General features: G+C 38.1%; 3 protein-coding genes across 5 annotated transcripts; 1 reads left to right on the forward strand and 2 right to left on the reverse strand.

Moving 5' to 3' along the window:
- Window positions 1–264: 264 nt before the first annotated feature.
- nprl2 (NPR2 like, GATOR1 complex subunit) lies at window positions 265–11,921 on the reverse strand. The gene is made up of 11 exons (XM_014998960.2): window positions 11,551–11,921; window positions 10,092–10,183; window positions 9,822–9,990; window positions 9,595–9,703; window positions 5,268–5,404; window positions 4,853–4,950; window positions 4,636–4,672; window positions 3,073–3,166; window positions 2,876–2,993; window positions 2,638–2,780; window positions 265–479 (listed from the first exon to the last, which is right to left on the reverse strand). Exons 1-11 carry the CDS (start codon window positions 11,629–11,631, stop codon window positions 412–414), a joined length of 1,146 nt encoding a protein of 381 aa, XP_014854446.1. The 5' UTR covers window positions 11,632–11,921; the 3' UTR covers window positions 265–411.
- A 370-nt stretch (window positions 11,922–12,291) lies between these two features.
- Window positions 12,292–22,657, forward strand: hemk1 (HemK methyltransferase family member 1). The gene is made up of 11 exons (XM_014998974.2): window positions 12,292–12,540; window positions 14,378–14,548; window positions 14,625–14,716; window positions 14,790–14,883; window positions 15,948–16,076; window positions 17,976–18,040; window positions 18,133–18,182; window positions 18,278–18,383; window positions 21,385–21,480; window positions 21,730–21,840; window positions 21,943–22,657. Exons 1-11 carry the CDS (start codon window positions 12,472–12,474, stop codon window positions 22,004–22,006), a joined length of 1,047 nt encoding a protein of 348 aa, XP_014854460.2. The 5' UTR covers window positions 12,292–12,471; the 3' UTR covers window positions 22,007–22,657.
- Window positions 22,562–25,696, reverse strand: cisha (cytokine inducible SH2-containing protein a). Of its 3 annotated transcripts, none has more exons than XM_088005691.1 (3): window positions 25,573–25,696; window positions 24,397–24,560; window positions 22,562–23,387 (listed from the first exon to the last, which is right to left on the reverse strand). In XM_088005691.1, exons 1-3 carry the CDS (start codon window positions 25,686–25,688, stop codon window positions 22,888–22,890), a joined length of 780 nt encoding a protein of 259 aa, XP_087861817.1. In that variant the 5' UTR covers window positions 25,689–25,696; the 3' UTR covers window positions 22,562–22,887. The 3 variants fall into 3 exon arrangements, with proteins under 3 accessions (XP_087861817.1, XP_087861818.1, XP_014854470.1); XM_088005692.1 differs by lacking the exon at window positions 25,573–25,696 and adding an exon at window positions 25,330–25,551; XM_014998984.2 differs by lacking the exon at window positions 25,573–25,696 and adding an exon at window positions 25,179–25,551.
- Window positions 25,697–27,988: the final 2,292 nt, after the last annotated feature.

Below are 27,988 nucleotides of genomic sequence, written 5' to 3' on the forward strand. Positions count from 1 at the left end.
AATGTTTCTGTGTAGCTGCAAAGGTTAATGTTGTCTGGCATTTACAGTAAACACAGACCTTTTTGTCACAATGTAAGCAGGATATGTTACAGGAATAGTCATATTTTGGTTTACACAGTAACAGTTAAAAATGGACACAGTAAACTTGAGTAGGAAACAGTTTAAACCGAATTTTAACATATTCTAGTTAATATCCGCTTATGCTCTCTTCTGGGACTATTGTTTACAAAACAAGGAGAAGACAATAATCAGACTCAGGCAAAAGTTAGTCACAGTCTTTTAATGATAGATAGAAATAAATAATTAATAAAAAACGGAGCAAAGAAATTTACAAAACATAACCCGATGTTTGAGGCGTCTCGCTCTTGGCTGTACTGGTGGCGGCTTCTTGGTAGGTGGCTTCATTTAACATCACTTCCAGCAGATGACAATATTAGGGTCATTTTCCAAACGTTCATCCAGCTCCTGGTAACTAATCCCTGTAAAAATCAGCACATACTTCAAAATACATATAAGACTTTCATGTTGAGTTAAAATAACATCTTATGTGAAGCAACTAGCATCCTAAGCTGTTCAAAATGACTGGAATAGGTTTTGTACTCAAAAACGTTTGTCTGAATACCTGTCCAGAAACGCGAGACTATCTTACAAGAATATTTTTATTCATCTAAATCAGAATTTAAAATAATCTGTAGTTAGTTTTCACTTTAAGCATTACTTATTATTTTTTGCAACCTGATTTTATCACATTAGCAGCTCTGATGGTGAAACAATTGGTATAAGATGACAGTTTGTTGACATTTTTGTTATCCCTCTGCCTAAATAATTGGTCTTTAATGTGAAATTTAGAGCGGCATAAAAGTATTTTCCAGTTTCACAAATTCCTTCTGTTTCTGCTTTATTTCACACTAAACATTTCAGATCAACCAAGTTTAAATTTCAAGCAAAGATAAACTGAGTAAATACAATATGCAGTTTTAAATGATGAATTAAATTATTTTTAAAAGCTATACAAACCAACCTGGTTCAACACAAAAAAATAACTGAGCCCTAAACGTAATAACTGGCTACCACATGTATAACCAAGCATTTCCAGAAACTGTTGAGTCTTATGTCTGCCCTTCATGTCTTAATTCAGCCCCACTGGTGAGTTTTAAAGCATGAGCAGCCTATTTAAAGTCACGCTGCAGCATTTTAATGTGATTCAAATCCAAACTTTGACTAGGCCACACCAAAACTTAAATTCTGTTTATTTTGTTGTACTGTATAACTCAAGTAATTTGGGCTTAAGGCCAAAAACTAGTGATTGGTCATTCTCAATTTGGGATTTGACTGACTTCATGGCTGATGTTCTCTTTTTGAAATATTGTGTTTGTTTTACACCAAAACATCCCACTTTTATCTTCTTTTTATGTTAACAAAAGTCATGGTGATAATAAAGACACATCAAATTATATTTGTGCTGTTTTTGTCTGCATGTGTTTCAACATTTTGTGAACGTTTCAAAACTGATAGATTTCAAAGACTTTGTTCGTCCCAAACTAAATACATTTAACTGGTTTATATCAGCAAATTTATGACTTAAAAAGGGAACATTCATTTTCACATAGTTAGGTTGCTATGAATAGCTTTTAAAATCATAAATTAGACCCTGCTTTTTGAATTTACTCACTTTATATTTGTCAAATATTACAATTTATCTGAAATATTCACATTTAAGTGAAAATAAAAAGGAGAAGAAATTTGTAATTCTTTATGAAAGTCTTCTTCTGATTGGTGGATCATCCCTTGTGACATCTCCTCCCCTGAAGCTTGGACACTCAGTGACCAACTGAGTTCAAATTCAGCAAAACAGAACAGAAGAGCTCATCGGATATTGAGTCAGAACCAGGCCTGATTATCACTCTGTCAGATTCAGTTGGGATAATTTTTGACCAAAGCTTGGATGTTTATTCGGCATCACTCATTAACTCTGTTTAACCACTCCTTTCCTTCATATCCGGCTCGGTTTTGAATCGCAAGGTGGACGAAGAATGAAGACTTCCAAAAGAACTGAACCAGAACCAACAATCTTTTGGTTTTTGAGAGACATTTTGGCCAAATAACAGCTATTTAAGAGTTCCTTCTTTTAGACAACATTGAGACAATGAGCGCTCCGTTATGGCTCTGGTACTTAACACAAGCAGGTGTTTCTCCAAGACTTTGAATATATCACGCCTCAGGGTGAAGTTAAACATTAGATCTCAGATTTAGGCCATGAAGCCTCTTTCTTCAGGCTCCTGACAGACCAGGAAACTATTAATAACAGAGATTTTTATTCAGTTTAGATTATTTTCTCAACATTCTTCCCCTCACAGTTCCAGTCATGTGTTCACTGGTCATGGACTGAGTATGTAATCAGTGTAATGTTTCTGTAAATTTGTGCTATAAATAGTGTGCTGAACTTTAGCAAGAATTTTTTTAAACCAAGGAAGTGTGTCAGCGTTCCTTTCCTGAACGCTGACACACTATGAGAAAATACCACATTGGGTATCAGTACCAGGACAAGCTGCATGGCCCAATCTATAATGAATAACTGAACTGCACAAGGTACAAACACAAACAAACCCAGAGTTTAAATAGAGCTGCTGAACTTGCCTGTTTTGCAGCAGATTTCGTCATAACTATGACAGCCAGTGTAGAGACGAGGCGGTCTGCTTCTCTCATCCCGGACCACCTTCACAGGATACTTCTGAAGCCGTCGGATGAGACTTTTCATCAGTCCGAACTGGATTAGCCTCCTGGGAAAAACAAAACACACACTTTGTTCAACAACAGTCACTCTGACCCGACATTTCCAGGGCAGCACAGTCACTTCAGGAACCGATACGCTGACCTCTCATCAACCCTTTGAAGCTGCTGCGAGTAGCGAGAACAAAGGTCTCGCACCGTCGTTCCAGGACTGAGGCCGCAGTAGAGCTGGAACACGTCCCGGAGGCTGGCACGCTTCTGACCTGATCAAGACCCAAAACGCTGCAGTCAGCCTCTGGAAATCAGTCAAAATGTCGTCTTCAAGCAGATGATTTTCCTTACCCTGTTTGGAGACATAGCTGAGGCATTCGTCCTGAAGGGATTTGTCATCAATGAGGCTCTGAACCTTCGGGGTTGTGCAGTATACATTGGAGTACTGTGAAAATGAGCAAGATGATCAACATAAAGACAGTCTGATTACGAAGTTCCTACAAAAATGTTTTTACAGACAGATTTTCATTTTTGGCCCCTTTTTATCATTTAGTTATCTCTGTGCAAGCATTATTTGTAATGAATGCTTGGACAACAATAACACTTAAAATATATTTGTATAGAACATTAAAAAACAACAACAACAAAAACCAACATCAACAAAATAAAATAATAGGTTAATTCAATATAATTTACAACATTAAGCCTCTCACAATTACAAATTTTGCTGGATGATAAATTATCCGATAAACAATAACATTGTCATTTTGAGACCATTTACAAGTAATATAAAGATAATGGCATATTGGCTAGTAAGCCCTCTCAAAGACTAATAAACTTTAATTTCTTAAACACAATTAACACTGCAAATAAAGACAAGAATCCAACCAAACCAATCCAAATATAATGGATTATAGTACTACTAAAAGTATGAACTCAAAATGAGATTAAAGATTAAAGAATGATGTAAATTCAAAGCTAATTTGAATTTGATTCTGAGATTCCTCACCAAATGACCCTTTTTGTTTACATTTAGGTTCAGAAAGCGTAACATCATTCAGTTTTGATTTTTTTCAGGTAATTCATGTGACAGGATACATGCTGTTTATCTTAACTGGAAGGAAAGCCTGAATAAAAATGAAAAACACAAATATGCTTCCTTAAGATTCACCACAGATACCACATTCAGCACATGATGAACAGAAATGGACCAAACACGCAGCCCTGCAGAACCCCAAAGTTTGATGCGAGGTATCAACAAACCAGGCGAGATTTAGCTGTTATTCAACATGTTCTAAACATTATACAAGGATATTACGACCCACCATATCAAAGTATGCTGTTAAGTCTAAAAGCACTAAAACAACAAATTTCCCAGCACTAACTGCTCTACATAGGACGCAGCTGTAAACGTAGATAAAACATCGTTTTCCAATAACTCCTATGGCTTAAATTACATAGTTAGTATTTTCTTCAATAAAATGTATGTTTTGAAAATTATGTGCAAAGGTTCCCAAATGACATGCTGCAGTTTTGATCCAAATTAGGCTTTGAAAGGATGATGTGAAAAAAGTAAATTTTAAAATTAAATATTAAGGTAAACTGAGCAACATTTTGCTTAGTTTTTACCATATCAGAAATTTTTGGCTTTTATAAATTAAGATTTTAAAACTAAAAATAAAAATTTCCTCACAGGTCCATGCCTGGAAATGGTAAAAACCAATTACTGCTAAAACCAACAATATTTTCTATAAATTCTTAGAAATCCTGTTAGCGTGAGCTAATAATTCTGTTATGCACTAATATTTTACATTTTGAGGTTGGCCTTTGGGTTATTTCATGAACAGTTTCACAACACTAAATCTGCACACATTGGAAAACATTAAACAACATGTTGTAAAATTAGTTCAGTACCTGGAATATCGAGACCAAAGTCACAACACCATAATACCTGGAAGGACAAGACAGATGCAAATATATCAGTTTTTACCGTTTGTCCCAGAAAACATGCAGACTTTAAAAAGCAGCGCAAACAGCTGCATAATTAAATAAACTGTACTAAAAATACCAAAATCAATAAGAACTACAACAGATTTGCCGGTCCGCTCATAAATAACAGGAATGAACTCACAGTAGATTCTGCACAGCGATACGAACGAGATTCAGCTCGACGTCTGCTTCGGCAGAGATTTTCTGAATGTGCCTGAATCCATCAATGTAAGGCAAAATCTAAATAAAACAACATAATAGAAAAGTAACATCTTTACCCAAAGCTCAGCAGCCTCATTTGTTTGAAGAATGCAAAACTATGTTTGCTATTAGCGTGAGAACATTGTTTTATTACAGTAATAACACTGTACTGCATCAATAAAGAGACCGTTTCCTATAAGAGAAGCTCATTTCCACGCAAAAAGAAATTTGGAAAAGTCATCACTTTTTCCAGTGTGATAAAAAGTGTTACACACTAATCTTTTAACAGCTGCTTCTTGGAAATCTAGTCTTATCATGTTGTGTTGATATTAGCGACCACAAAGTGCTCATCCTGCCTGCTGAGTGGTGAGGTCCCAGTGAGACTTTATAAAAAGCTCTTTGCATTCGGTGAAGACGGGGACGTCATACTCCTGGACAGTGGGGGGGTCCTTCCGCTGCTGGATCAGTTTTAGCTGGATGGTGTTGGAGTCGTCTAGAGAAAAGACAAAACAGAGTTACAAACCTCCCTCTAATAAAGGAGTTATTCCCCTGTTATGTAATTATATGTTTAACTAACAAACCTGACAGGCTGAAGGTTAAAATGGTTGACAAACATATCACAATGTAAGTGTTTCATCTCAGTCGATATCAATAATTATTGATAAAATTTTAGTTTTAAATATCAGAAATACAGCCACACTGGTGATGTGACCTTTCCTGTTTTATCTAGTTTTTACTCCATGCTGTTGTTTACTTTTAAGCCGCTATGAGGCACAGTAAACTGCTGCTGCTGGTGTGCCAGTTACTCAACAGCTTGTTGCTAGGCAACCAAAGAGTGAGTGAGTTGCTAGGTAACCAAAGAGAGTAAGTGAGTTAGTTGATTCCACCAACCTCATTTATCTCACCCTGAAAGATTGAGCAGCTAAGTGCTGAACAAATAAATAAGAAAACATGAGGACAATAAATTAAAAAGTCAATTCAAAACGCAATAAAAAGAACCAGTAAAGCAGATAAAGTTAAATAAAAATCAAGTCTCAATTGGATTAAAGGCAAATGAGTAAAAAGTTTTCAGACGAGTTTTCGCTGAAGAGCTAAAGTATACATTTATTCATGTTTTTAAGGCTATTAATAATAATAATAATAATAATAATGAATAATTAATAATAAAAGTAACTAGCCCTGACATCCCAGATCCCTGACAACACCGTTTTTGGTTTTATCAAACATAGACTGTCATTTATTATTTTAACAATATTGTCATGATAAAAGCAATTTTTACAAAAATGACAAGCAATAGAATAAGTGCCCATCTGTACTTTGACAGTTCCTGTTTCTCATGGTGTCACAAAGTAAAGTGGCTCAGTAAACGTTTTCACATTTTGTCACATTACAACCCCAAACTGTCGTCTTATTTTACTTTTATCTGACAAACAAGCACAAATCACTGCCAAATTGTAAAGCGGTAGGAAAATGAAGCATGGTTTATCATTTATTTCTAAACACAAATCGAACATGTAAGACTAAATTTGCATTGTAATTCTTCAGTCTTATAATCATATCCTAAATATAAAATCTGGTCCACCGTCTGCCTTCAGAGGCCACTTCATTGGAGGAAACATCTGTCCAGCTGTGTGTGCTGTAACAGTGTTACTGCACATCAACCCTGTGAACCATGGTGGCAGTATCATGCTGTGGGGATGCTATTCTACAGCAAGAAGATGAAAGCTGGCCAAAATTGTGACTGCTTCTGTTTATCTGTGTGGTTAGTAAACACAATAATTACAATGAAAAATGCAGCCAATGGTGCAGCTTAGCTCAAGATAACCTCAGGTTTAATGACTGCTTTTGTTTTAATGATAAATACTTCCCATAACACTAGAAAATCTGGCAGAGGTCCAGGTCTGACAGAAAAACAATAAAGATAGAGGCAATGAAATGGGTTATATAAAAGCACATTCATGGGTTTCAAAGGTCCAGTCAAAGTCCCGGCTAAAGGTATTAACTCCGCGGTCGATGCCTTGTTACAGTTTTTATCATTTTTAAAATTTTTATTCTACAAACCCACATATTCTGCATCCTAAGGGCACAACATAGTGTTATCAAATGTCCTTCCTCCCACTAAACATCTCTATAATTATCAAAGTTGTTTGCAAACCTGCTATTATTTACAGTTTTCCATCTCTTTATCTTTTTTGTTGTACAGCCTACATATTTTAAAATTAGTTTCTTGAGTTGGATATTTCTAAGAATCTGTACATGTTTATTTTCAGAACAGTGTATCTCGTCTTACCTTGTACATTTGACCTCACTGCAGAGTTTAGCATATTTTTATTATTACTTATCTTTATGTGCGTCATGTTTCCACATGATATCTCAACGCTCGCTTGAGGAACAATTTCTACTTTCTATGTTTCTATTTAATTATATTCTACAATTACACACTGCCTTGTGTTGGAGCGTCACATGAAAACCCAATAAAACAATTAAAATGTGTTGAAATTTTAAAGAAGTTTCAGGAATGCTCCTACATATTTCGTAGAAAAATGAGATTCATAACAAACTACACGTGTGGCCTTGAAGTTGTAAATCATTGTTTCACACATGAAATAAGAGTTTTAGTAGCTGAAAACTGACGAGCAGAACTAGATTATAATCACTATGAAGACTTTATAAGCAGGTTATAAAACCACCAGGCTATCATTACCTGGAGTAGACGCAGGGGAAAAGTGCACACATTTACTCTTAAAACAGTTATTGTCTCATCACCTAATAAAAGTTATTAGCCCCTGCCACGTTTTAAAACCAGACAAACACATAACACTTTACAACCCATCACTGCTTGTAAAGTAAAAATCTATTTCTTATGTAAGTTCTTTGCAGCTTCCTCCATATAATTTCCGTTCTGAATCATAAAATGAATCTTGAGTCACATATTTCACAAATATTGAGCCATGTACAATCATAATACAGTAATTATCATTGCATATATGCAAGTATATGCAATAAATAAGCTTATCATTGCACACATTAGTGCAATTCAAAGCTCGACCACGTGACAATTAACAACTGTTTATCTTTTAATTTGAAACATGTAAGACATCTCCAGCCTCTTCCATCCTGTTCAAATGCAACAAAACATATTTTAAAGTATGAATTAGGTTCTAAATTTTAAAGATAAAAAGCTTCATTGATTAAGAGGCTTTAATTTTAGTGGCATTTATAGGATGGTTGTGAGATAAATGCCATTTTTTATCTTTAGTTTGAGGAAACTGAGATTTTTATAAAGAAAATAAAATCACTGAGAGAAAGTCACAGGTGTCTTTTGAAAGTTTAAGAGTGTTTATGTTGTTATTAAAATGCTGCAACAGCTGCAAGATCAAATTTCTTCTGATTTTATCCCAACAGTTTAACTTCCTTGTTCAACTTCTTTTGAACTAATTTCTCTCTCTTTCTTTTTCATAGAAACTAATCTCTGGTGTGAAACTTTCGGTTCTGCATTCAGCATCATCTCATCTGGATTGAATAGAGTTTTCTAACCCAGGACTCTTGGTTATTGCCATCATCAACAGCAGCTTAACTTCAACCTGGTGCCTCCACACATTAAACATGCTGCTGTGAAAACTTAGCTTACGAAAGCTTAGTCACTCTTACAAAAGACATTTTATAGAGGTGACCAGGCCAATAAAAACAACAAATGAAACTTAATCAAGAGAAAGTTTCCATCTGGGACTAAATCCCTCCATAGCACTGATTCTGCTCTACTGAGAGTTTTTAAATCTTTTAGTAACAGACTCTGGTGATATTTAACTCCTGGTTTTACTGGATTTAACGGCGGCCTACGATACTATTGATCAAAACGTTCTCATCTCGACGCTGGGCCGATGGATCAGCATCGCTGGTTTCAGTCCGACCGCAGCAGCAGATGTTTCTGTCTTAGTTTCTGTGGTTTGAGCTTGAACTCTGCTTTTTTTTTTTGCAGTGCTTTTTTTTCTCTTTACCAGCTGCCAACTTTGGCCAAGTTAGTTGTTTTTAAAGATGTTTTATAAATAAATTTAATTTTATTGTTGACTGGATGAGGAGGAATAAAGGTCTAGAAAGAGATCAGTCTGTTTTAGGACTTCCTTCAGCTGGGATGTCTCCCATAGAGATGGTTCACTGTAACAGCAGATCTATTTCTGATGCCACTTTCAGCACAATTTAAATGAAAGCTGCTTCTTTGTCACTGTGCCTGTCTTGATAACACATTTTCCTGGAAAAAAAACTTGTCCCAAAACTTACAGCGATAAACATTAACATTGTTTTGAGTAATGGTAATAATACAATAATAATGCAAGAATATATTCTCAAGGATCAATCAACTTTAAATTCTAATGAACATTTAACACTGAAACTGGAAGACATTTTAAATATCCAAAATAAATAAACAAAGCTACACATAAAATTAATTATGAAGTCTCTGAAAACAACAATGTCTATCAAAAAGACTGCTATTTGACCAAAGTTGGCCAAAGCACCAAACTGAAGACCAAATTTGGTAGAAAGAGAGAGAAAACAGTTAAATTATAAATCAAGCAAATTAAAAGTATTTGGTTTGTTTTCATTTATCAAGTGATTAATTGATTTATTGTGTATTGTGACAGGCCTATCTGTCACTACACAAAATGGGAAATATCTAAGTATTACCTATAGGTAATGTGCAGGCTCCTGTAGCGTTAAGATCCTCTAACAACGTCGACATTATGGGTAAAAGTTTCTGTTTGCTCTCCTCCTTTGAAATAAAGCCACTTTCCAACTGCAACACAGCAGGGAGAAAATATTAATATCATCTCCAAGTCATTTTACTATAAAAATATGAAGAACAAAAACTCATTACAGCTGTAATAATATGATAGGAAAGTTTTACTCCTTACCTCCAGAGTTGTGAGGTACCCAGCCAGCTTTTTGACAATTGGCTCAAGAGCGCATGTGTTGGTCTGAGCATCACAAACAAAGCCGAGATTAAAGAGGAGAGCATTTCGGCTGTACTTTTTATGCTCGATGCACACTGGACAGCCGATTAGCTTCTTCTCCATGGCAGTGCTAAAAAAATAATAAATGTTTAAAATAAATAGCTATGTTGAAACAGAACCAAATCAAAACATTTAGAAACTGAAGCAAAAAGACAGTGTTGGATGACATACACTGTAATTAATTTGTTTTGTAGCTCTGGCTTGGTGATGATGTAAACTTGGACCGTGTCAAACAATTCCCGCGAAATGTACTCCTCTGGTACCTGCCAAGAAAATGACAGAGAAATAAATATGCACCTCAATATTTTGGGATTAAGTCCTTAAAAATTACAAACACAAAAACAAAAAAAAAACTCACAACAAAGAAAACATAATTTACATTTATGTATCAAAAACCAAGTAACTTTGATCCGGACTCCAGTTTTTACAGATACTAGACAGTGAAGTATTTTTCTCTAGATGTACGCTGACCATGAAAACACAACAGAGTTTTAATTTACAAAGCAGAACTTAAAAACTGCATAAAGAAAGTGAATTATTTGACCTTTGAGTGTCTTTTGAGAATTGGTCTGATTATCTAGTGTCAGCAAAAAGTTTGCAAGACAAATTCAAATTCAGAAGTACTTTAATCTTTCCAGAAGGGAAATTAAATGTTGTTGTACAACAATATTCTGCAATTGTTGTAGATGCTTGTGGCTAAGGGAAGGAAGCATGTCCTGCAGCTGTCTGTATCGCTGCGGCTCTGAAAAAGCCTCTGAATGAAGACACTTTGTTGAGGTACAACAGTCTCATGAAGAGGATGCTCAAGGTTGTCTGTGATTTTATGAAGAGTCCTTCTTGTTCCAGATAAGTTCCCATTAGTTTTTTAGCCTCTATTTTGTTTGCTTAGAAGAGACGTTTAGCAGTTTTATTATATATTCTCAAAGATGCTAACAGAATATGAGTTAAAGGGGTATCAAGCTTATGTCTTTGAGCCAATGATGTTCCTATGAATGGAGAAGGTGAGTTAAAAAGTGATATTGATCATTTTCAGAATATAAACTGGTACAAATTTGTCAAGATTCCTGTTTGCTTGTTTTTCCAAATGACTGGTTTCCATGCACTAGCATCACTGATAAGATCATTAAATATATTTGAAAATGAAATCTAGCCAATCCAGTCTGAGCTGGTACACTTTTCCAAATGGTTTGTTTGTGTTTTATGTTGCAACATTTGCTGTGATTTCACATACAACACTTTTTTTTTCTGGAGCCGTAAAGAATATACATAAACACCAACAAAGGAGGATATCTGAAAAAAGAAGCATATAAAGAGGAAAAACAACATTAAACTATTTTAAGGCAACAACAAATAGAAAAACTGTTCACTGTAGGTACTGCTTTAGTGACAAACCATTAAGTTTGTCACCAAGTCTGGCTAGCACAGGTCAAAGTCTAGAACTACTATCCCGCAACTTTTTAACGCATCCCTTCCCCGATACCTCTAATAAGTATGTAATTTAGCTCTGCACAGACCTGATAATTAGTCATTCATTTGACTCAGGTGTGTCAGGGGAAAGGTGCATCTAAAAGTTGCAATACAGTAGCTCTCCAGGACTGGGCTGGCTGCTTCAACATGCATACGTGCTTACCTGATAAGTTATCTTTGGACCCAAAGTGGGGTGAAACTCACTGAAGAATATGCACTCTATTCGAGTTGTCATGTTCAACATGGACCTTTCACTTAACTTTTTAAATTGACGTGAAGATTACTGGTTCCTCCCCCTGTGTGTTATGCTAGCTTCTAGCTATAACGTTAAAAACGAGCAGGTGGGTTCTTCTAAAACAACCTACAAACAGCTCCAAAGTTGTACGACGTCTACATAACAGTGATATTTAAGTGACCTTGAGATAAGTGACGTCGGTTTGTTGTTTAAACCATCTAAAAACGCTGCATATTTTACAGCAAACTGTCCAAAGTGACGAGACAACAATGCTGCATTCAGAGTCTCCATGGAATTTACCCTTTTAAACACTCATAAAGAAAACGGGAACATGTGAAGACTAAAATTGGTTACAGTAAAAGTACACATTTTAATCGTTGAATTGTGTTATATTTCCTTTTAGTGGTTTTTGAATGTCTATGGCCCACTCTGTCCTCCAGTAAGATGAAACGTCCCCTTCAAGTTACGGAATTGTAAGATAACAGATGGATTTTTCATATAGTTCACACTAAAGCGATTTGATGTGAGTTTAGATACAAATTTTAAAGTGTTCTAAACTATTTGACACCCAACTACGATACAACAATTCGTTAAAAGTTAGATTTACCACAGTCTTTAAAGGGAGCACAGCTCCTTCCTGCGTAGGGCACAAACGTTTTTGCGTCATAGGGACGTAAGTGGTGTTTACTACATACGTAGGACGCACAACTAACGTGCTGTCAGTTTTTGTAACTGTCTGAATGTTTTATGGGTTTAGAAATGTTTTTTCAGAGGTATAATCGGTTATCTTGTTTTCGCTTTAAGAGGGGAATGAAAACTGATAACTGAACAAAGATCCAGACATTAACCATGTGGTGGAAACGGACCCTTAGCTCGAGCTACCGATGCTATTTGGGACGCAGGCGCAGTGGGGCAAAGGTAATTCCGTGTTTGCTGTATAAACTGCTCAGCTGAACATACTGTGAACAAAGCAGAAGACAAATGAATGTTTTTCATCGCTGTGAATGACTCTAAAACAAGAGGCACAACAAATAAACACATTTTATAGTTTCTGTAGTCAGGCAACTCAGGCAGAATATTATGTAAATATACAAAATGTTTATATTATTAACGTTTCTTCATGTGCAGCTGGTTGCCTTTATGTGCGCGCAGAAGAAAAATAAAAATACCCTGCATCACTAAGATCTAATTATATGATACAGAGAGGAACTGAAGAGTGTGGAGAAGATCTTACTTCCTGTGAAAAGCTTCATGTTTGGATATTTCATATCACTTTTAGCAATCCTGGAGAAGTCAAGTAATATAAGACATCTAGAAAAGGCATTTTAAGATGTCTGAAAAATATAATACATTTCTGATGAGGAATAAATTAGGTTCATTCCCACTTAAAATGGCTAAAGTCACACATAAAGTCAAGCATACATGATGAAAACATCATTATTCTGTATTTTGAAGGAGGATTTATTTAGCTTGGTGTGCTCCTGACTTCTGAAATGAGAGTAAACACCCTGGTAAGACTGATCAAAATGAAAAATAAAATGGATATTTGCAACTATATGTGCATATATGTGTTTTAGTACATCAGCTACATATATACTTATGAGTCATAAGATGATAAACCCTGACGGATCATACAAAGCCGCTCATCTGGTTACAAAACAGCACTCTACTCTGCTGCACATCTGAACGTCACCCAAAACACACAGTCCCTTCTCTGAAACATGGTTGTCACGTCCTTGTGCTGTGGGGATGCTTTTCTTTACCAAGAACAGAGAAACTGGGAGGTTGAAAACGGGGAACCCTGCAAGAACACTTGGAAAAAGAGGTTCACCTTTAAGGAGGACAAAACACTCCTAAACAAACACCCAGAAACTGTCTAATGTTTGTTTGTCTACAGAATAAAGTACCAAAACATACACTGAATGTTTTGGGACTAAAGTGAATCGGCAACAACTATTTGAAGAAATGTGTATAGTAGGATTAGGGTTAGGGTTTACTTCAGACCTTTCACAAAAGCAAAGCAATCAGATGGAAAGACGACAAAGCAGATCCCATCTGTCCGTTATTCATCAACCTGAAAAGGAGTGGATTCAAGAAAACACTTTATTTCCCTTTTAACGTCTTTCCTCTACTCAAACAAAATACCATTTAAAATAATAATAATCAAATAACTACATTACAGACTGAATAAAAACAGTACAATGTTAGAAATAAATAGCATTCAGTTTTTGTCCTCATTCCAATATTGATCAAAAACCATCACATTATTTTTGACTGTTTTAGGTTTTCACTCTGCTTTGGCTAGGTGTTGGTGTAGGTGTTGGCATTTATTGTATCATTTATCATTTATTGTAATATATTTATTATCTTGAGAATTTTGATTAATTGTTACAATAAATTACAAATAATTGATGTTTGACAAAAAAACTGTATTTTTAGTTTTGCTATTTTTTCACTTTGTTCAACGAGAGTATCAATAAATATGAAAATATGATTAATGCAGTTATTATGTGCAGTTTAGTGATGCTAATCGCACTTCATGTGAATGTTGTCCTAAAGAAGTGCTTTTGTTTTCAGAAGCTGTCTTTGTGATATTCATAAAGTTACCTGAAAAAAGAAGCAATAAATAGTTATTATTGTCACTTTTATCAAAAGTACCACAAAATATAATGACACAAATTTAAGCTCAGTATTTGTAAACATACCACCGACATTGAGATGTTTCATTTTTTCACCAAGAAAACTCCTTTTTCAGATTTGGCGCTGCCTTACCAGAGCCACATGCAGCGCTCCGGCCCTTCCTGCAGGCCGGATCACGGCGCTCCAGGCTCTGGATGTCTGGAAGAGGCACTTTGTGGAGAACGGTGTGACGGAGCCTGAACAGTCAAGCCAATACATCATCGCTCATCTGCTTGGAGCGAAAACAGTGAGTCAGTCTTTCCTCTGTTCCTTATTGAATCCTTCCAGGACAGCGATAGCATCTCTTCCTGACCTGTTTCCAGATAGAAAGTGTCGAGCATCAGAGGTTAGTGGCGTTGCTCAGCAAAGAGGAAACGCAGCAGGTGTGGCGGCTCTGCTCCAAACGTCTCTCCAGGTGAGGGCCTTGTAGAAATGTCTGAATCAGAGGTGGTAGTTTCCTGCAGCAGGCCTGGGTTTGTGATGTGCAGGATGCCGGTGCAGTTCATCATTGAGGAGTGGGACTTCAGAGACCTGACGCTGAAGATGAGGCCTCCTGTTTTCATACCCAGGCCTGAAACCGAGGTGAGTGACGACAAAAAGGTGCTGGAACACGCCTCTTCGTTTATTATCAACTTTGACCTCTGGACACACATATTAAAACAGACAAAAACTAGTAGCAACAGTCATAGTAAAACAATGAATAATTAACAGAGGTAATCAATTATAGGGAGCAAATTTGTACAGTGGCTTGCAAAAGTATTGAAAGTCACATTACAGCCACAGATATAAATATATTTCATTGGACTTGTGCACACCACACCTTTCAGTTTTTTTAGTTGTTAAAAAAAAATAATTTAATCATGTATGACTTTCTTTCTGCTTCACAATTGTACTTCATTTTGTTTTGGTCTTTCACATAAATTTCTAATGAAATATATTTATGTTTGTGGTTGTAATGTGGAAAAAGGCTAAAGGCGTATGAATGCTTCTGAAAGCCAATCTGTGTAAATATCTGTTTTTATTAGTGCTGTCAACTGATTAGAATGAGATCAGTCACACTCTAGAGCTGTGATTAACTTTGAAAAAGTAAAAATGCACATTTTCAAAAATGTTTAATTGGTTTTAATGTTTAAATAAAAGTGATTTTGTTCCAAATACAGTAAAACCGTCGCCATCGGTGGCTACGCTAACTAGCCTGAGCGTTCATGGCAGAGTCTGCTAACAGGGAGAGGCTGTAGGAAAGCAGAGGGAAGAGCAGCACGTACATGAGCATGATTTGTTAGCACTGGGAGCTAACAAGCCAGAGGAGCTTGATTTTTTTCCACAGGTTATCTGTTTCATAATAGTTTTAACAAATAAGTAAAAAAATTGAGAGACCACTTGAAATGATCAGTTTCTCTGATTTTAACTTTTTATAGGAATATGTTTGAGTAAAATGAACATTGTTCCTTTATTCTATGAACTTCTGACAACTTGTCTCACATAATGCAGAAGTTGATATTCATTTAGAAACAACAACACTGATGTTTTAACTCAGAAATCAACATCTGGTGGAAGAACCACGAGGTTTTCAGTGGGGTTCAGTGCAGTGGGCTGTTTTTCCAGAGCTGTATTTTCATAATAAGTCTGTGTTTGGTTTGGTGCAGGAGTTGGTTGAACTGGTGCTCACAGATCTGCAGAAGCATCCTGGGTCTGGCATGGCGCCGCCAATGTGTTTGGAAGTGGGTTGCGGTTCTGGTGCCATTTCCCTCAGCCTGCTGAAGAGCCTCCCTCAGGTGAGCTTTGTGCTTATAATAAGAAGCAGCCTGTTTGCCTCGCCGCCATGCGTCATATTCCTGAAAGCTGCTGGCTGCACAGTTAGGAATTGCATAATCGGTTTGTTCAGAGGCCTTTTAGAAACAAGCTGCGGGTGAATCACCAGGAAATTCAGAGAAAGGCTCTCTGGCTTTTCGTTTCTCTCTGCTGCAGCAGCATCTCCGCTCGGATGCATCGCTTCAGACTGAATGGAGGAAATACTACCAGAGGAAGCTTTGTAGAAGAAATTACAGGAATTTATTGTGTCTTTTCGGTGTAACTTTATAGCGTAGCTGGCACCTGTGGTTGGAAAATGTTCCCTGGACACTCCCTTGGCATATTAAATGCTCTGTCTATAAGCTGACACTTGTAGCTAAATATTTAGATGTCAACTCATGGTCAGAAAGTGAAACAATTAGCGCCGCTTCTCCCGGACTCTTTCACAAAAAGAGAAAACATTCCTGATTACCGAAGGTTCCTGTGCTTACATTCATTTATAACAACACTGTTTAACAACAGGAGCAAAATACAAACTAAAATATTTATGTTTAGTGTGCAAGAGAACCAAGGACATGCATATTTTATGGTGGAAAATGTATGAGAGTCCTTGTAGGAAAAACGAAGATGAAGAAGTGGAGGTCTGTCTAATTCTAGGGGTGAAAAGTGTTTATTGTGGTATAAAATAAACATTTGAAAAGCAGGAACAGCGTGTTATTTAACTAAGAAGAGAACGAGAATAATCCTGGACTTGTTTTTGTTGCCGTTAGCCAACGCAGAGTCAGTTTTCCTTTGTTCTCCGTAACAAGCAGACTTCTAGGAAATTGTGGAAAAAAACTGAGCTCTGCATTCTTAAATGATTCATTCCTAATCTGGAAAATGTAGTTAATAACCGTATAAAGAGCTTTTCATAAGCTACAGTGTACAATTCATCATAAGTAAAGGATAAAAGAATCATTTGGTGTTTATTTTGGGACTAATAGACCCGAAGCTCTGCTGAGTCATGCACTTTTATCTCTCTTTCTGAATAAAATGCTTCCTATCAGTGCAATAAAACAACGAATCCTGTTTGTGTGAAATCTGCACAAACATTCAATGCAGATAATTTAACAGCTATTATTACATTTAGTTTAATCCTGGCTGCTTGATTTAAAGCAAACATCTAAGAAGTTTGAGAAAAAAAGATCAGGATACACATTTACTGAAGCTGCCGTCTTTAAATAAATGTAGCTGATTCAAACAGTGTTGCTGTCTGCATTTATCCTTTAAAACAAAATAGTTTATGCTTTGAGAAAACCCTTCACAATTTCTAATAACCATAACTAGAGGAGAAAATAATCTTTTTTGATTCTGTAGCCAATATTTCTATTAGGATTTAATGTCATAAAGTGATCAGTCTCCTCTAATAAGCAGTCAGTGTCATATTCTACCACCTTTTGCTCGCATAGTTTGGGCGCTGTTCCTGGAATGCTAATGCGTGAATTCAGCCGAGGCTTTCGAGGGACGAATTAAGGTGTCACATTTTTCTTTCTCTCTCTCTACTTCCTTGTTAAAACCTGTCGGATCAGCTGGGTGTGGGTCGTCGTGTTTGCAGTTGGGCCTGCAGCGGCAGACGCCGCGTTCCCAACTTTCACAAACGGTTTCATCACGGCGTTGCTAAAGAACAGAGACGCCTCTGTGCTTCACGCCGACTTGCATCAGAGGATTCGTTTTCATTTAATAGATGCAAAGTATGGAAACACATGTTGATCAAATAAAAACAGCCTTTAGCTGGTGGGGGGGGGGGGATGCTTTTGTGTGTTTTAAAATGTGAGGGAGCAGCAGGTTATGAGAAATTCCCCCGAGAAGAGAACGTTTTTTACTCGGCGTGTTTGTTTCTCCAGCTCGAAGCCTTTGCCTTGGAGCGAAGCCAGGATGCGGTTGACTTAAGCCAGGAGAATGCGTCGAGGTAATTGCGCCACAGTAAACAAACTGACTGTCCCAGTATGATTTTTTTACATTTTTTTTATTAGTGTTGCTACTGTGTTGTTGTTTCTGCAGGTTGGGGCTTCAGGACAGACTAAAGGTTTATCATATGGACCTTATAAAAGGTATAAAAACACAGACTGAGACAAAATGCTGCGTTTTTCTCTAGTTAACCAGACTTACCAGGTTCTGCTCTCTAATGCTTTGGGGTTTTTTCCAGATGCAGAAAAGATGCCAGGTCTGTTTAGCTCCATTTCAGTGCTGGTCAGTAACCCTCCTTACCTGTTTTCAGAGGACATGGCAACCCTGGAACCCGAAATTTCTAGGTGACCTGCAAACAAATCTCTGCATTTGCATTTGAAAATGTTTAAAAACCGATTCCTGAAGCTTCTCACAGGCTGACGCAGCTGCTCTCTGGAAATCCATCCGACACAAAACAAAAGACAGAGATCACAAACTCGAGGCCCGGGGGCCAAATCCGGCCCGCCACAGCTTTTTATGTGGCCCTCTAAATTCTAGATTAAACATTAAATATGCTTAAATATTATGTTATCAATCAAATCAATGGAGTTTTTATCAGTTTATTGCCAAATTATATCAAGCAGTCCCTCCAGTTTCTTGTGAATTGTTGTGGAAATTCAAGCAAAACCCAAATCCCAGCACTTGCGCTAATAATTGGTGTTTTATTGCAGATTTTTCCCAAAAATGGTCAGAAACTTTCTTACTTGTACTAAACAGCTGCCTGAGCCTTAATTGGTGTTAGATATGATCTATACAGAGAGTAATAAAAAGTCATAAATAAGCACTAGTATTTCCAAATTAGTAGCACAGACACTTTGTTTTTTATTGCAGAAAATCACAAACCAATCGCGAAATCCTGGAGGGACTGAAAAGATGTTCAATGTTATTTAATTTTAAGAACTCATTGATATTTTTGACGGGTTTTATCAACACGTTCTGGCACAACTGGCCCTTTAAGAGCGTCCATGATGTTGATTTTGCCCAAAACGAAAATGAGTTTGACATCGATCGCTGACATAGACACTTGATTCTAGACGTCCAAGAATGAAGCAAACAAATCAGTTCAGTTATAGATTTCCATTTGTCAATAAATACCTAGAAATCAGATCATCTGTGTTCAAGGACATGCGTTTAAATTATCAGCTGTTTGTCCTGATAGACGAACTAATAGCTTCATAAATACCATCTACAGGTTTTTGTGCTGCTGGAGACACGTCAGATTTAGTTCATAAAAAATGAAACCGTCCAGCCAAAGCCGAGCGACGCGCGCTAACCGCTGTGGACAGAGCAGATTATCATCCATAATTTATCAGCAGATTATCTGCTCAGGCAGAAACTGCTGAAGTCAGGAAAAAAAAAACCTTTATTATTTTAAATCTCAGGATGACTTGGGTAAAAATGCAAGTAAGGGATCATGTTTGAGTTTCCAGACTTATTGTTTAAAAGATAAAACAATCTGTGTTACACTGACTTATATTTTCTGTGTTTGAACTTTGATTTTCCAGATCGCAGCTCCAGTTAAATGTTATTTTCAGTTTGAGTTTCTGACTCAGATCTTGTTCAAAAATGAATAAATGAGACATTTTGAAGCGTTTTTAGCATCTGGGCGAGGTTAAGGGTTTTAATTTCCACATGTAGTCGATGGAAAACTCCAGGTGGGATTTATTTTTACTTTCAGGGCTGAAACGATTAATCGGATTAATCGATTATTGAAATAATCGCTAACTAGTTTAGTAATCAATTAATCGTTGTCAGAGGATAAAGTCTCTAATAATTAGTATTTGCTGAAAAAATAAAATACCCTGTAATTAGGACAGAAATGTTGACTTTTTGTACTTGAAATACAAATAAAACGCATTTTTCTGTAAATATGTTTTATCATAAACTCCTCGAGTTGCACAGATTTAACTTCACCTGGTTCAAAGAAAAACAAATGTTGCTATTCAGCTGATAATCCAATAACTAATCAACAGATCAGCCGTATCAATAAGTCAAGCAGTCAAGCAGAAAGGCTGAGATTTCCACATGTTGATGTTAGAAATATTTTTATGATGCACCTTTTGCTAGAAAGTATTACATTTTATACAAGAAAGGATTTTATTTGTTTTCATTGCATTTCGAGTTTTGTTTAAAAAGGCTTAAAAGGAAAATCTACAGAATGTGCCTTTTTAAAATCATTTTAATAATCAGACTATTCAATTGATTTATTGATTACTAAAATAATCATTAGTTTACTTGATAAGAGCCCAGTTGTTTCTCTGCAGAGTTACCCTGAGTTAAATCTGGGTTTTATTCACTAAACTTATAGCGACAGACGTCTGGATTTCAGTTTTGCTCCGTTTTCTGTTGGTCTGTCCAATAAAATCCAGAATAAAAATGTGTTTGGGTTGTAAATATGTTGATAATCTGGTGAATGAGTCCAGTGAGCGGCTGCATGCTTTCCTGCTGTCCTGCTTTGTGAAACGCTGCTGCTGCAGCTGCTGTTTTGTTCAGGGTGAATCAAAACTGTAGTAAAAATTAAAATAGAGTTTAGAAATTAACTACACTGAATTCATTCAGCCAAGAAGTTTGTTTCTGATCTGACATTAAACAGTTAAGCAGCTGAGACTTTGACCATCTGGACTGGTCGATGTTTTATTTTAAGGGTTTCTTGTTTCCTCTGGTTCTCAGCATTTTGGCTGATTTACGTCCAGTCAGAGGAAACATGTTGGTAGAATTAAAAGATTACTTTAAGCCTAAATCTGGCAACGCTGAGACATTTTCTGGGTTAAACTTTGTTGTTTTTTGTTCCCTTTAATCAGCAGAATAATGAAATCTGAATATTAAATACTTTCAGAGATGAAAAAGGTGCATTAATACATTATTTATGCACAGTGTTTGTTTTCTTGTGATTATAGTTTTGAGTTTTACATTATAGTTTAGTTTTAACTTGTTTTTTCACAAAGTATTGCATCATGATTATGTATGAATCGATTGGGAAATGAATACTTAATAGAAACAGAAAATATATTCAATTATTCAGCTAATTGACTGGCGTTTTCTCCCAGCTTTTGCGCACTAGTGTTATCGCCGCCATAATGAATACGGCGCGCCTCATTTTGGTGAAGGCTGACGAAAACTGCTCGTGTGAAGGAAATAAAAAAAATCAATTTCAGATGAGTTGGAAATAAATTCATGGACACGAAAACGAAGGATGTCATCATGTCTGTAACTGCATCATGTTTTAGTTTTAATGAAAGGACGACATTAGCTCCAGCTACTTAATGAAAATGTTTTCTCAGTTTTAATAACTTCGGTGTTTTCCAGGTTTGAGGATCGCGCCGCCTTAGATGGAGGTGAAGATGGACTAAATGTGATCAGACAGATTTTAACTCTGGCTCCAGACTTTCTGTCAAACAGAGGGTAAGGCAGCCAACACACACACACACACACCTGGGTTTAATTCCTAATGGCACCTTGACGCAGAACGGGCCCTCTCTGAAAAACACGCGTATCATGTTGCGTTTTTAACGAGCTTTCTGCAAGACGTCCCCTGAACCCAGTTCCAGGCAGACGCTGCCTCCTCTCAAGGTCGCCCGCCGCCTGTAATCCTGTTGTGTTAATTTGATTTTAAGCCTTTTTCATCTCTATCCTCCCTTTGATAAACAACAGCCGGGTTTACTTGGAGGTGGACCCCAGACACCCCGCGCTCATTCGCCGCTGGGTGGAGGACAACGTGGAGGAGCTGCGGTTCGTGGAAACACGGCAAGACGTCAGCGGCAAGTGAGTGCTTCAAAAAGAGAAACACAAATTCAGAGTATTTTAGATTCAAACTGGGAGTTGTGTGATCTAAATCTTTGCTTTTGGTGTGTTTTTGCTTCCTAGGCCTCGTTTCTGCATCCTCCAGAAAGAGGAGTCACATAAGGCCCCCGAGGTGGATCAGGATTGAGAAACCCAGATCCTATTACGCTGGCTTTAGCTCAGGTCGCCTCGGCTCGCCCCCCCACACCTGACCCCATCTCCTCAAAATTAACAACTTCACACAAATAGTTTCCATATCGACGCTGCACTTTTAACCCGTCGACAGACAGCGAACACGCCCCGTCTCGCAATAAGAAAAAAAGGGAAATGTGTGTGTGCGACGGCACAAAGCAGGCTCAGAGCTGAAGGTAATTACCAAAGCTTTTCTTAGAACGCTCCCTCTCAGAATCCGCCTCTCTCCTCCCAGGAAGCATTCAGTAGTTCTGTGAATCCGCTGATGAGCGGTCCTCCCCCTTCACTCGTCCACCCCGCTGACTCAGATGCTGACCAGATTGCACCGTTGAGCAAAAACAACACGCTCAAAACGCGGTCCGAATTCAAGCTCAGAGGCCACACAAAGCCTTTGTGTCACAAAGGTTTTATGTGGTGAAAACATTTCACAACGACGAGCGTCACAAGAGCCGGCAGCATGTGATTGTTAGTGGTGGGGAGTTGTTGAAATAACTGGATTTTAAGCAGCACAGAAATTGTAAGTTCCAGTTTTAATAGAAAACAAAATTACACATGTAAAAAGTACAAAAATGCTTTTGCTGAGAAAAATAAAATGGCATGAAAGACGTCTCAGTGAAATCAGTGTCATTTCTTAACTAGTATATACATCCAGAAGCGGCGGCGTCCATGTTTGAGGAGCCTACAGTACCGACCCCCTGCTGTCCACAGGAGGGTTGAAGTCTGAACCCAGACACGTCAGAACGTCTCTGTGACTGGGCTCCGCAGGTCCAAACTACCTGCTGCGCAGCGCCTTCTCCTCCTTCAGCGTAAACCGGGTCAGTCCAGCTCCGCTCCTGCTCACACCTTGAAAGGATAGTCCTGCAGGAAGCGCAGCAGCGGCTTGGGGAGCGGCAGCTGCTCCGTGGCGGCGCTGTGTCTGTTGATGACGAGGCGTGTCAGGTGCTGCAGACTCGGGAGGTTCTGTGGTTTGTACACGGCCCGCTTCAGCTTCAGCACCACCGACGCCTCCTGGGCCGGCGGCTCGGAGGGTTTTGCCGGCGCCGCCTGCTCCTCCGCCCTCCGCTCCTCCGCTTTCCGCTCCGCCCCCATGTAGTGCTGCACCAGGCTGGGGACGTTGGGGAAGGACGAGAGGCTGGCCCGCGCCCCGGAGCTGGAGTCCAGTAGGAACTGGGCGCCGCTGTACTGGATCCGGATGCTGGTGGGTCCGCGCGCCGTCCTGACCGACAGGGTCAGCATGTACAGGGGGTGGCTGCTGTCCCGCAGCAGAAAGGCTCCCTCCGGGGCGTCCTGCAGGGCAGCGTGGGCCTGGGCTGCAGTGATGGCTCCCCAGTACCAGCCTGCACACAAACCATCACATTATTGAAATTGAAATTTTTTTGAAATTGAAATTTTATTTCGAACATGATACAAATATAAGAAGTAATATAGTACACAATAACAAAAGTGAATAGAAAAGAAAAAAAGAAAATACAGATATCTGTTTCAGTTAACATATCATGCTCAAAATGGGGTAGGAAGAAGTAAAAACTTATTAACTCCTACCCCCTAAACACTTGAAAACTTACAGTACTACTGTTATTTGAAGAAAAAAAGAAATCATCAATCAATCAATGAACAGTTCTGCTCTGACAAACACGAAAACACTGCAGAAAATCTACCAAACAGTGGATTAAATGACAATTTCACTGATTTTACACGTTTTTACTGCACAGAAAAATAAACAAAACAAGAAAATTATTAAAATGAACATAAAGCAAACTCACCCCGTCATCAATTAATCGCATAAATTAAAATCAACTCAATAATTTACATTCTGAAGATTATTTATTTATTCCCAGTTGTTCTGTTTCTTCTAGAGTTGCTGCTTTTTAAATGTTTTGTGCTTTATTCTTGGAAAATGACATTAACATGAACTCTGATTCTAATTCTGATATTTTGTTTACAGAAAAAGAAACAATCCATTTTATTGATGGTTTCACTTGAATCGAATTTGTTTTCCACAAAGTGGGCAATGCAAATTAACTAACATGAATACATCATGTAAACATGCCAGATTCAGCCACAGAGGCTAATTCTCATCTTTGATGGTTTTTGGTGGGTTGTTTTGTTTTAATTTGAATATTTATATTATCTTCCAGTTACAGTGTCAACTGTTGTTTACAAAATTAAAATGTATTTGTCTTTTCAGAGCTCCATTACATTTATCAATACACAACTTGAAAACTGTCTTAAAACAGCAACATTGTGGTTTATCACAGTAAATAAAGGTACAATTTATCATCCAGGTGAATTTGCAATCATGATAAGCCAAACAAAAATATCCATCTTGTGACTGGAAGACCTTACCTGAATTTTCTAGGTAGCAGAAGTTGCTGGCAATCGCCCGCAGGTCCTTGGTGGGGTCCCATTTTGGGGGTTTGCTCTGAAAGCACGGGGCAATGGCGGCTGTTCCCTCCCGCATGCCCCACGGGGCCTGAGAAGATGGAGCAGCAGGGAGAAGAGACCTGAGTCTGGGAAAAGAAACGAGACGAAAAAAACATGGGAAATTATTATAACTGGCACAGACAAACCCTTCCATAAATAAACCAGGCGTTACACGTCCAGGCTTTCATTAAGGGCCACATTTTGACCTTTTGTTCCCAGATAATTTTGGTTTTATGGCGCCATGTGGTACGAGAGAAATGTTTTATTTGAACGTCTGTATTTGTGTTAATTAGGAGGAATGTTAAATTTAGACAACTCTGTTCTAGACATGTTAATCGCGAAGGAAAATACAGTTCCTATTTATTAATATTCAGGGTTGTTGTTTTACATGTATATATAAATTTATAACAATTTTTTACAATTTTGCTGTTATGACACGGCATTTTTGTCTTCAAATATCAAATTAACACACACATATGTATACATTTGTAATTATATTTTAAAATAAGCTCGGTTCAACGATGTTATTTCTTTAAGTGAGGCGCTTTCGTGGATCTTATTTGTTTTTATTGCGCTTTTCTAATAAACTTGGGATCCAGTTTAACCCGAAAAACGCTTCAGTGCGGAGAAACAACCAGGACAGATTTGTTCTCAGATATGCGCACTGGCGTGAAAACAGCGAAAACAAAGAAAAGTCTACTCACCCTCGTTCACAAAGAATCATACTATAAAATCCTCCGGGGGAAAAATACTATTTGTTGTTTGGATTCAGAAAATAAACGCAAAAAAAAGAGAGAGAGACGCGATATGCTTGTAGAGACAGCTGTCTTTCTATTAAGAGAAAACAAATCAAACCTGTAGTATCGGTTTTACGTGAAAAGGCGAACACGAAGCCGACCAGGATATGTTGCTGTCATGAACGAGAAAAAAACGCCACTTCCCCGGTGCGAAGCGGCGCAGTTTAAAGAAATATGAAGCGACTTTTCTCTGAAAAAGCTCGGTCCGGCGGCGGCGGCAGCGGTTCGGAGTGTGTTGTTGGCAGACTGAGATCCAAATGTGTGAGGGACAGAGGCTAAAGGATCGGCTTTTAAAATTTACCGTTTCCTAGAAGTCGATTCTGAGAACTCCTCACAGAACCCTGCGGCTCTGACGTCACCGCGTCTGCCGCGTTCGCCGCTCCCGTTCGCTCGCCGCGTTCGCGTCACGACGTGCATGCGGTAGTATGGAAGCCGCAGGAATTATGGCAGGCCGTTTTAACATAAGTTCGGCCTGGAATCGGATACCCTGATTGCAGATGAGTGAAGTCAGAATTTCTTTTATTCTCGTTGTGCGCGAAAGAAAGCACAACAAATTTTAAAATATAGAAACTCTCGATGACAAACCAAATAACTGAATAAAAATAATAATAAGTATATCTCAATAAATATAAAAATATAGCAGAAACAACTGGGAAGTTAAGGAACAAATAAATAATTGATGATCAGGTTTTAGATGGATTAGCTTGAGATATCTTGAAAGAAATTTTGACTCATTAAAACATAATTGAAGATATAGTAAATTATTATTCTTACAAGTCATATCATAATGTACATGCAGATATTTCACATTATCACTCCGGATTTAGTCAAAAATTTTTAGACACCTAGAATGTAATTGACATGACTCTGGCTCTGTCAATCCTCCGGCAACCATTTAGGGGGCTTTTGAGAGCAACTGACCAATCAGCAGTCGCAATTTGTCCTGAAGTACGCACCCCTTGTCTGGAGGAACTGAACCGCCGACAACATTCAAAGTGTTTACCTTAGGAGACACGTTGTTTTTACTCAGATTTAAAGGAAAATAATAGGAAGTCATGGGCCAACATTGTCAATATGCAATCCCAACAGCTGTTATCCAGAGTGTATAGAGGGCGGAATATAATTTATTACATTTCCAAATCCCAAACTGAGTCTGAAATAATGCAAGAAATGGATCAAGGCCTGCAGCTGACCTCATTTCCAGTTGAATGAAACTGTGATTAATGGCAACTTCCACACGTTCTGCAGAAGGTAACTGGTCGTAAACATCCCATTTTTTTGTCATAATGACACTCATTGATAGTTAAGCTAGTGTTGCTTGATTCTATTATGTGTGTAAATTCCAATGGTAGCTCTATGGCAGCATAAAAACGTGCTGCAGTAACTGTGGTATTTACAGTTAAATACCGAAATGAGGTATTTATGAAAAGGCGAACACGATGAGGGGAGGGGTGCTGGTGCTGGTGCCTATCTCCAATGGTCAACAGAAGAGAGGCGGTGTACAACCTGGACAGGGCTGCTACTGATAAGCATTTTCCGGAGAGCAGATTTTATTTAAATCATTACTCACCCCGTTTTGTATGTTCAAAATGCACCCGACTGTGTTCACACTCACAGTCAATGAGACTTTGTGTCCCGTTAATGGTAGACCTGGTGTAAGACTTGTTAGAGAATTTTCTTGCCTCAGTATTGGCTGATAAGGCAAAAGTGACTGAAAAAAAATGCTCCTCTACCTCTGTTACTATAATAGTTTGTTTGCCGCGGTTTGCTCTACTTCAGCATGGGGCCTCCATGTCAATTGTGGATAGTCGGTTGAAACCGAATTTATGTTAAAACGGCCTGCCATACACATTCGCCTCTCTCTCTCTTCGCCTCTGTCCTCCTCTCTTCCTGGTGTCTCGCGCGGCTCCGCTCTCTTCGCTGGAGGACGGGCGCGCGTGTCGCTCCCAGGAACCGCGCGGCAGTTTCTCCCTACCGGCTTTCCAGGAATAATTGCGGGGCCTGGCTCCGCCCCGCCGGGCGGCCCTGACAGAGCCCTTATTCTGGGAATTCACCGCCTCGACATTAAAGATAATAGGAATGCGCTCAGACTATTTCCATTTATATAGATTTCCCTCGATCCTGTTTGGAAAAATACGGCTGGAGCTTTTCACGGAGCTTCAGAGCAAATAACGTTCGCGAAAACAGGTTGTTGTTGTTGTAACAATAACCTGAAAAACGGCCTGAAGTCTACTGTTTGGCCGAGAAAATGTCGTTTACGTTGTAATATGTGCCACTTTGTGGATTTTATTGGATTATGGTTTATGTATTAACACGTGTGACCCATTCCTGGAATGATTTAGGACGACTCAAAGTGCTCATTTTATCTCCCCTGACATTCCCTGCTAGGTAATCTAGGATATTTAGTCTTCTACAGTAGATACCCACTATTATTTACACTGTATCAAGCTAAATAAGCCCCAGATAGATTTGTTCCTGCTGGTTTCATTCTTTTATCCATATATATTCATTATATTTTCTGTATTTTTCACTAAATAATGTTCTTCTTGGCTGGATTTTTCTCTTTGTTGTTATAAATGAAGGCTCCTGTTGGTTGTGTATTTAAAACATTTTGCCTATAGACGTGTAATATAGTGATTGAAGCTCAGATGTAGAGCAATATTCATAAAAGTCTCCTGACCTCAGCGAGAGGAATCTCAACCTCTTCCCAGGAATTT

The sequence above is a fragment of the Poecilia mexicana genome, unplaced genomic scaffold, assembly GCF_051168715.1.
Source record: "Poecilia mexicana isolate PSO_F unplaced genomic scaffold, ASM5116871v1 scaffold_5, whole genome shotgun sequence".
In the NCBI taxonomy this organism is placed as follows: Eukaryota; Metazoa; Chordata; class Actinopteri; order Cyprinodontiformes; family Poeciliidae; genus Poecilia; species Poecilia mexicana.